At 34.5% G+C, this 9,538-nt stretch overlaps 2 protein-coding genes across 2 annotated transcripts in view; both read left to right on the forward strand.

Annotated features, from left to right (window-relative positions):
- Positions 1-3,312, forward strand: part of LOAG_18936 (hypothetical protein) — a gene marked incomplete at its 3' end in the record, with an annotated part of 4,301 nt that extends 989 nt beyond the window's left edge. Inside the window, exons 2-10 of the mRNA XM_020451598.1 lie at positions 200-292; positions 441-524; positions 730-832; positions 1,636-1,807; positions 2,207-2,373; positions 2,458-2,601; positions 2,724-2,824; positions 2,959-3,111; positions 3,205-3,312. Of these exons, the coding sequence (XP_020304605.1) occupies positions 200-292; positions 441-524; positions 730-832; positions 1,636-1,807; positions 2,207-2,373; positions 2,458-2,601; positions 2,724-2,824; positions 2,959-3,111; positions 3,205-3,312 (1,125 nt within the window). The remainder of the gene's footprint in view (positions 1-199; positions 293-440; positions 525-729; positions 833-1,635; positions 1,808-2,206; positions 2,374-2,457; positions 2,602-2,723; positions 2,825-2,958; positions 3,112-3,204) is intronic.
- A 2,115-nt stretch (positions 3,313-5,427) lies between these two features.
- On the forward strand, positions 5,428-7,086 carry LOAG_09884 (fibronectin type III domain-containing protein; the record flags this gene model as incomplete). The annotated part of the gene is made up of 1 exon (XM_003145411.2): positions 5,428-7,086. The coding sequence occupies one exon, from the start codon at positions 5,428-5,430 to the stop codon at positions 7,084-7,086; it is 1,659 nt and encodes a 552-aa protein (XP_003145459.2).
- Positions 7,087-9,538: the final 2,452 nt, after the last annotated feature.

A 9,538-nucleotide genomic window follows, 5' to 3' on the forward strand; every position in this document is an offset into this window, starting at 1 on the left:
AATGTATGTGCTATTTTGGGCTTACGTTTAAATCCACAAGTTGAAGTGAAATTGCACGAATATTTAATTTCAAACAAATACGCGTATTGAATTTTCCAAGGAATGTTTGAAAATGAAACAGATCAAATTCGGAAACAGACATGATGAACAATTGAAATGAAATGCCAATGTAGTGTTGTTTATGGAAAATGAATTTAAGCGTGTGAAGACAGCAGAGATGGACAAGAAACGTAAGGAACCTTGTAAGGACAAGGAACCTGCTGAACCAACGAGCGAGAATAGTAACTGCAACGTATGTGCTGTTATTTCAAACAGAACGTGTATCTTAGATTTTTCCAAAGAATATTTGATAATAATAATCAAATTTGGAAACAGACATGATGAACAATTGAAATGCAATGTACTGTTGTTTCTGGAAAAATGACTTTAAACGTTTGAAGACAGCAGAGATGGACAAGAAGCGTAAAGAACCTTATGATGATAAGGAACCTGTTGAGCCAGGGAACGAGAACAGCAACCGTAATGTATGTGCAGTTTTGAGTTTGCGTTTAAAAAATCCACAAGTTGAAGTGAAGTTGCACGGTTATTTAATTTTAAACGGAATACCTGTTCTAAATTTTTGCAATGTTTGAAAATAAAAATCAAATTTGGGAACAAACATAATGAACAATCGAAATGAAATGCGTGAAGCTTCAGATGAGGTACATAAATTGATTTTTTTTTTTCTAGCTCAGATCCTCTTTGCATTCTGTGCATTCAGCGGAAGTCAGACCGAAACGTGTTACGTTTGAGACTGATGTCTTGAAGACAGACCTGGAAACGAAGTACCTGTGTTTGTTTCACGACAAATTCTTTGTTTTCTGGGAGCATGCCCAGATGTTAGCAGGGAAAGACGGCAATCCATGTGGCAAGTTTTTGTATCCAGAAACATCTGTGAAATCTTACTTATTATGGGAACTGTTTCGAAGATCAACTTATAAATCTTTTGTCGATATTAAAGTTCATATTGCAGTTGAAAAGCGGTGTTTTTTTGATCTTCAAAAGGAAAATGTACAAATATATTCAAAATTATCATTCGATTTATTCTTGGGCCTTCTCCATACTTACATCTTTACAGTATTTCGTTATTCTATTCATCAAATTATGCAGTGATTAGTGACATAACCTTATGTTATGCATTATCATAGGTTCGTACAAAGGAAACTCACGTTTTTAACCATCAAATCATTCCTTTGAAGTCTCCTTTTATTTAGATGCTTGATGGTTCGTACCACTGGTACCAATATTCGGTAGCATCTATCCTCGTTTATCTTTGCCACACCTACCCTCATTAACAGTATCCGGCCGGATCCTGTCAATGATTCTTTAAAAAGTATTCGGAAGTGCTATGCATTTCCTCGCGTTCTACCAAATACGTAAATGTCATTAGCTATAAATTCTAGTTGTCACAAATACAAGTTATATGTTTCCCATTGTTTTAGCTCGTGATCAGCGCTCGCATTGATTTTTTATTCCATTCGGATTTCGTCTTATTCTTTTTTCTGCCAATTATTTGGGCGAAATTAATCAGGCAATGCGATGAAAGTGTACGGTATAAGAACTATTATGTACGGTTTATCCTGCTGAATTTTTCAGCTGTTTACAAAGATTTGAAATGTTTGCGACTTTGTGGAGTATTCGATTACCTTGCTGGACATTTCAAAGATGCAGACATGGAAAAATATTTGCTGCACGACAGATTTGCTACCGACTTGCCAGAAATGCAAACACTAGCTGTTTATAATAATGGTCGATACGTCTATTGGAGGTATATTACCTATTTTCTGCATTGTCTAGGAGTACTGAACTCATAAGTTAATTTTGAACAATATTGATTTAGTCTACTTATTAAGTAACCCTGAATTGGATTTGAAAAAACCACTTGGCTGTATTTTTCAATGGAATTTAATACTTTTTTGAATTGGGTCGTATGTATTTCCTCTAAAATCCGAGTCAGACATACGCTTTGAAGGATTTAATCAGTTCTAATCAGTCCGTGTATTGTCGTGACTGTACTAATTGACCTATTATTAATAAGTGAATAAATACCACTGATTTTGGTTTTCCAGCACAGATTATCTTCTAGATTAAATGGGATGTATTTGTCTTTCCTTCATTAATTAGGGCTCCAAAATTTTTGTCCAAATGAGGGGATTTTGGTTTTTAGAGACGAACCTAACGCTGAGAAACCGCTTATTGTTCATGTGGACAACGCCGAACATTTTCCAAAATGCATTATCATTGGTGCTGTTGATCCCTTCTACATGATTGCACATCTGGTCGGGAATACTTTGCCAGCTAAATACCGAAGCTTTTTCTCTAAAGACTGGATTGGTGAGTCAGTGTTATGGGAATTTTTTGGAAAAATTACGGACAATTTTTCCTTTTTTTCGAGAATTCATTGAAATTTATATTTAGAACGCTATAAAATGTACACTGCCGACGTGAAAATGATTATTAAATCACGCAAGAAGGAGACTGTTGGTCTTCCGTTTCATGGTATGGGAATATACGTTCATATTGTTAACGATGTTGGATATAGACCATTACAGGAAAGGACAGGTTTCTTATTCGATCATTATGAAGTTGCATTACGAGGATAACAGTCATGGCATAAAAGTTCGCATTTCGTTTAGGGCTTCTATTTTTTTTCTGTTCTATTTAGTGCCTTGATCTTGTTTTAGGAAAACTGAAGGAACTGATAAATTTGGTGGCTACCACAAGCAATGAAGATGTAAAACAGGAAAAACTTTCGAAAATAATGGAAATCATCAGCTGTATTCAGGTAATGTTTCGGGAATCATAGAGGTTTACATTAACAAGTTCGCTAATTTTCCTTCTGTTCCACAAATCTTCACTTACAAAATTAAACAGAATTAAGCACTGATGAAAATCGCTGCTTATTCTGGTAAATTTTAGTTTGCAAATGACGAGAGGGATTTTGGAATGGGTTTAGAATTCGGGCACGATTTATTTTGGTCCAATCACGGTTTCTTCGACAAGATGGCGGAAAAACTTTTGACGATGGCTTACAAGTTGCTGAATCGTGAAGCATTTGCTCGCATTTTAGAGGTACATATGCGTTTTCGTCGAAACATTTCTAATAATTTGTAAAGTGCAGAATTACTTGCAAACTTTTTTTCTTATCTCATATCTTGATTGAAGGATTTGTTTGGTCTAACAAGCAATGTTTATACCATGGTGACATCCGTGTCAGCGGCTCACCATCAGTTTGTAGTTCGAGCCCCATTCATGCTGCGTTTGCCACCATGAAATGAAGTATAACATTTTTCTTGGTGATAGTTCAACATGTAGGTCTAATATTTCCTACAATATTAGTCAATTGTAGTAATGCTGAAGCGTGAAATATTACAATCTAATTTAATTTTTGCATCATTTTCTGCACTTTTCAAGGTGAATGGTTGTTATATCTTTAAATCACTTTTTTTTGGAATCGTTTAGTGCAATTAATAACGAGATCCCTGTTCTGAACGTAACTGAAATTTTAAAATTGCATATATAGATTTTTTTTTCTATGCATAATATACTCGTTAAAAAGTGTTCCTGTAAAGAGATATTGTTCCGTCTTCAGAAGGAAAGTTTTACAATTCGCGTAAAAGGTAAGTGCATTAAGGAATACTGTTGTTTTTTTCCTTTGTTCTTTTTTTTATATTGGTTTGTGCCTGTTTGCTTTTTCTGAATGTTATTTCTACCAGGTAGAAATCACAGTTGTTTGTTATTGTTCTTTCTTTCCGATTCTTATTTTGCATATACTCAGATCTGAGTACTGCCTTATCCTACCTTTTCACTTTGATGCAATTCGAAACACTCACGTCTAATGATCTCCAGTTTTATTCGCATCGTGTAACAGTTCATTGTACTATCAAGGAAATTTTTCGTTCTATTAGTAAGAAATAAGAGGAGTAAATTTTTATCACTTACATAGCTTTCTGTTAGGCAGTCTGAATACGGGAAGCCGTTCAAAAATAAAATGACAGAAAAGTAACGAGTATTAGATTCGAAAGGTAAAGAAAAGTGACAGGAAATCACAATCGTTCAATACCAAAATCTGGAATTATCAGAATGGGGAAATTCTGGACTAATATCTTGAAACGTGGTGTAGATCGTTGCACTGTTTATATCACGCAAATGATTTGTTTTGTAATGCGGAAATGGTATGATCAGATACGATGGAAAGAGAGTGACAGAACGACTTGTGCAAGATGGTAACTTTCATTTCAGTAAGTGGTAAATAAACCGGGTCAAGGAGTAGCCTAATTTTGGTGACAGATTAATTACCATCGGGAAACAATTGTTCTAACACCTTTGCGGAGACGATTACATAAACAAACACAGATTCTTTTATTGATTACTGGTCGGATAAAACGAAATCCAGGATCACAAGACATGTAATATTTTATTTATATTGGTAAGAAGATATCGGTTTTACCACTACAGTTTCTATGCTGAACCATAGATACCGAAGTGGTTGTAATACTGATGATATTTCATTCATGTATTTATTGATACGATAGTTATATAATATAAAGCGAAACGGAATGAATGTGTTAACATTTCAGAGGCTTATATGGAAGCTGCCTCATCCAGTTGTTAGTCGAAGTGTTATGATCTTTTAGATATGGAATTTAAAAAAAAAAAAAAAAGTACCAAAAGTATTCATAGAGATTGGCGATTCTTTCTCTAAATTGATCTTACATTTTTTGGACCAAATAGATTTTGGATGAAGAACTTAAATGCCGACAACTTTGTTATAAGAAAGAGTAGGGAATTCGGGATATCATATCACAAGGTGTTTCGGGAAGTAGATGCCTCTGACTTCCAATTTCTGAGCTCTGAAGTTACCTCGAGATAAGTTATGTTTTATAAATTGTTCAAGCCTGTCAATAATATCGTGTTTGTTGGTCGCACGTCGCATCGTAGCTTGTCACGTGTGGTCAGTGATAACAATCGAGAGATCCCTAGCTACTATATTGGTGGCAGCAGTGAAGAGATATAAATAATGTGTCGAGAAGATACAGTGTATCTTCAATGTATATGGGTTTCTCCAAAATGATGGAACGGATGGATAAAACTGGAATATGAGTGACGCAGGGACTGATTACGTTACGCTAATAACAGGAATGATAACAGCGGTATCAACAGAAATTACAATGAGAACAAAATTTTCTTTTTTTTTGAAATGTCTATAAAAGTAGTTGGCAGGGATTGATTTGGGCGTTAATGAATGCTCGAGGGGAGAGAGGACGGGAGGTGAGAAGGAAACTGAAGGGGAGGGGGAAAGAAGGTGGAAGGTATCGGAAGACCTTGAAAGGGCGGCCAACCTGTGTTTGCTTTCCCGGTGTGAAGGATTGTCCCCCAATTGTTCACATGTGGTTGTCGCTGTTTCTGTTCGTGTATAACGTTTGCAACGGTGTAGGCGCAGTTGTCGTTGGACAGTGCTGTCGAAAACGTGGCGTGACGGAGACGTGCACACGGATGCTGTGTAATCCTCAGAATCCACCCAATGATTTTGATGTTTACAATATTTTTGAACGAAAATTGAATTGTCAACCGTATATGAATGCAATCTCTGAATGCTTGGCTGATGGTCGTGATCATATTCATTGCTGTATGAGTGAAGCGAAAGATCGTGATGAAAATGCTTGCTTTGGTATGTGTCGTGGTGAAGGTATCGATGAAATTGCAGCCTGGGATAAGTATCAGACCTGTTTAGCTATCAATTTACATCCTATGTTTCGTTGTTTCGAGCGTGGTTATTTGAACATTCCCACATCACCTCTATCGTTACACATCGTTTCTAAAAGCACGGACAGTGTCGTGATCTCCTGGTCACCACCAGCGGTTAATTCAAATCTTGCGGAGTCGTATGAGGTTATCTGTAAAGAAGCTGATAGTGGTTTCATCGAAAAGACCATCAATACTCAAAGTTATAAGGTTACGCTTACAAGTTTACGCGCTGATAGCAAATATTCGGTACACGTAATTGCAGTAACTCGTGACGGACGCCATCGATCGTTACCTTCCGAAACGGTTCATTTTTACACGGCTGGGATAGCACCTAGGGTTGTTCCATATCGTGAAACTGTTTCAATTCCCGGTGATGCATCTTCAGTGACAATTGCTTGCCGAATGGAAATGCCCGGTACCATTCACAAAAGTGCTCACTTTGAATGGAAGAAAATGCAAGAAAAAACGGGTCATTGTGAGAAGATTGGAGGGGATAAGTATAGCTTCATGAATTATATTTCATCCCATGAACATCCACGGCATTATGTTTCTACTCTTCAAATCAAATTTTTGGAGCCATCGGATTTCGCTACCTATCGTTGTATTGCAACCAATGATTTCGGTAGTTCCAGTGCTGATATTCGAGTGGTGCAACGTGTGTTAACCTCAGCAACGCCAATACCACCGGAACCACCATACACGTGTTGTCAGCGTTTGGGAATTCGATCACCGTGTGTTGCCGTTTGCGGTTCTGAATTCGGTAAACATGTCTCTCTACGAGCCGAATCATTCATCAACAGCCACTGTGAAGACGAAATAAGCAAATTTCTTACTTGTACAACAGCAGGAATTGATGAAGGTGCCTGCTGTTTACGAAAAAAGGTCCCCGGTATTTGTTTACCACTTTGTGATGGTTTTCAAATGAACAAATTAGATACTATTCCACATGCATGCGCTGTATATACGTTCTCCATATTTCAATGTCGAATGGAAAATGCTGATAGTCGACCGGCTACCGTATCTGGCTTAAAGGCTATTCCAAATCCAGATGGTGATTTAATATTACGTTGGGATTTAACGCCACGTGCGGATATGTATCACGTTTATTGGAAGCGTAAATTTTCAACAACCTGGGAATTGAGTTCTGTTGTAACAACCAGCAAACGTATTTTTGATAATGCTGCAAATGATATCGATGAAATTGTCGTTGTAGCATCAAACAGTTTCGGTAATGCTCATCCAGTACGGTTAATTCATAATGATGATAAATGGACCGCTTCATATCATTTCCAATTCTGATCTCAATATCCAAAATTATCATTCATTTGCAAAAATTTATTGTCTTATTGATAAATTGCAAAATTATCTACTAGAATTTCAGATAATTCCATATTTTCCAAATTTAAAACTATTTCCATTTCACCTTTTAATATTTTCTTCTTTTCTTTCTCTTTCTCCCTCTCTCTCTCTCTCTCTTCCTTTTAGCAGTTGATACTGTCTCGTAACTGATCTCGTATCTTTACGTACTAATGCTAACCTAAACGCATTATATCAATAAGCCAACCTTAGCTGTAAACATTTTCTGTAATGATTGCAAGGAAATACCAAATAGTATTATGATATCTACAATTTGTCCCCTTTTCATTCTCATTTCTTACAACTTGCAAATCTCATGTAGTTTGCTATATTTGACCTTCACCTGTGAAGAATATTTATTGGTTCATATGAAAGCAAAAATGATAAACGTCAGGTGTAAATGTTATATGATGCATATATGATACAATGATAAGAAAAACGTCATAAGAGCAGTGATAAGCACTTTTCTTTTTTTTTTCTTTGCTTTCATTTATAATATGTAAAAAATCCATCCGAAAATATCCTATTTTTAGTTTTAATTTTCTTTTTCTGATAATTTTAACTATCGGATTATTCACTTATCAATTACACATTGTTTTCCAATCGTAACAATCCTCTTTATGAGGGAAGGCATTAAAATATCAATTGTCTAATCATTCTATTTTATTTCGATTATTAATTAAACTAATAAATTCTAATTATTAACATATGAATTATGTGTAACATTGAATTTGTATTATTCCATACAAACAACATTTTGATCCTATTTAAATTATTACACAAATTATCACATCTTAATAAGGTAGATGGATATTCTTTGCCTATCATTTTTCAGTAATTATTTAAAGATGTATTGTTATTATTAATTGCTGGTATGTACAGTGGTTGTAAACCAATATATATTGCGATACAAGTAATGCTTATATATTGTATGAATGGAAAATGCAAAATAAATTTTCATCTAATATATGTTACAATTAATTTTACAACATATATGAAATACAATTTGCAAATTATTCGATTTCATGGTTTTTTTTTTTTTTTTTTTTGTAAATTCGTTGATGTTTGAAATTTGAATTAATTAATTTAAAATTAAAGATGATTAAATTTGAGAAAAAGCGATAATTACTTGCTTCAGCGATTCCTTTTTGCAAGTAATACAGAAACTTCATGTTTAAATCATATATTTGGAAAAATTTTCATTCAAATGTTAAAAATTTTCGATTACATTCTTGCTATGTAATTTCACATCAACACTACATTATCATTATCATACAAATATAGTTGAAACGTATTTTAGTAACTATTTCCGGTACATATTTCCTCATCCGGATGAATCTTTTAGTCCGGATAAATCTTTTAGTTATACCAATTATATTTAAAAATCGTACTTTTACACCTCCGCACGTTAGCAACGTAATTCAGGTAATTTATAACATTGAAAAATGGGAAGAAATTTAGTAAATTTTATTCAATTTTATTAAATTCCCTCATTTCTGTATTGCAGGAATTACTTTAATTATGAGGTAATCCTTTAAATGATTATAAATTACTGAAATGACATATATGACATTTGCGCTCCATTCTAATTTGTGGTATGGGAAAAAAGAAAAAAACAAAACGTCGGGATTAGTTGTTTCATCGAATAATTACGCGGGAATTTGAAAAAATGCGCGAAAAATTGATACATTTGAGTAAATTGAGAATAATGGGTACAATTAGCGCTTAATGGAAAATGCTAGAATATTGGTGATGCAGAAGTTGATAACAGTGGTGATATAGATTAATGATGGTGCAGAAAAATGATACCGATAATTATATGTAGATTTACGTAAATTGTGTTAATAGCACGTGATCCATATATGTTTACGTGAGTTAAATCAGTGATTGTCGCTGATTACGTTTTCCCTAAAATTAATCTTTATGTATTGCAAAAGGAGCATCATTAGTTTTCTATTATGTCACATATCATTTTTATTTTAAAATTAAAAAATTAATTTAGTTGTAAACTAATAATTAATTAGTTTACTATCGGCAATTATTCTTGTTGAAATTTAAACAAAAACTACGAAGACAAATGACACATTTCGTTATTCTACCTGTTAAAGAAAAAAAAACAAACATTGGATTGGTTTATAGTGATTTTGAATGGTATATTTGGAAAATCATCGATTGTTCATGAATTAGTCATGATACATGGACATGGGCTGCCTTTTTCATGAATCACGGATCATGTAAATTTCCTTTCTCTTAGATTATAGATCATGTTGACTCCCTTTCTCCTAAACCATGGTTCACTTGATGTGGATTCCCTTTCTCCTAAACCTATGGATCACTTGATGTGGACTCCCTTTCTCCTAAACCATGGGTCACTTGGGCTCCCCTTTTTCACGGA

Source organism: Loa loa (genome assembly GCF_000183805.2).
Source record: "Loa loa unplaced genomic scaffold supercont3.705, whole genome shotgun sequence".
NCBI lineage: Eukaryota > Metazoa > Nematoda > Chromadorea > Rhabditida > Onchocercidae > Loa > Loa loa.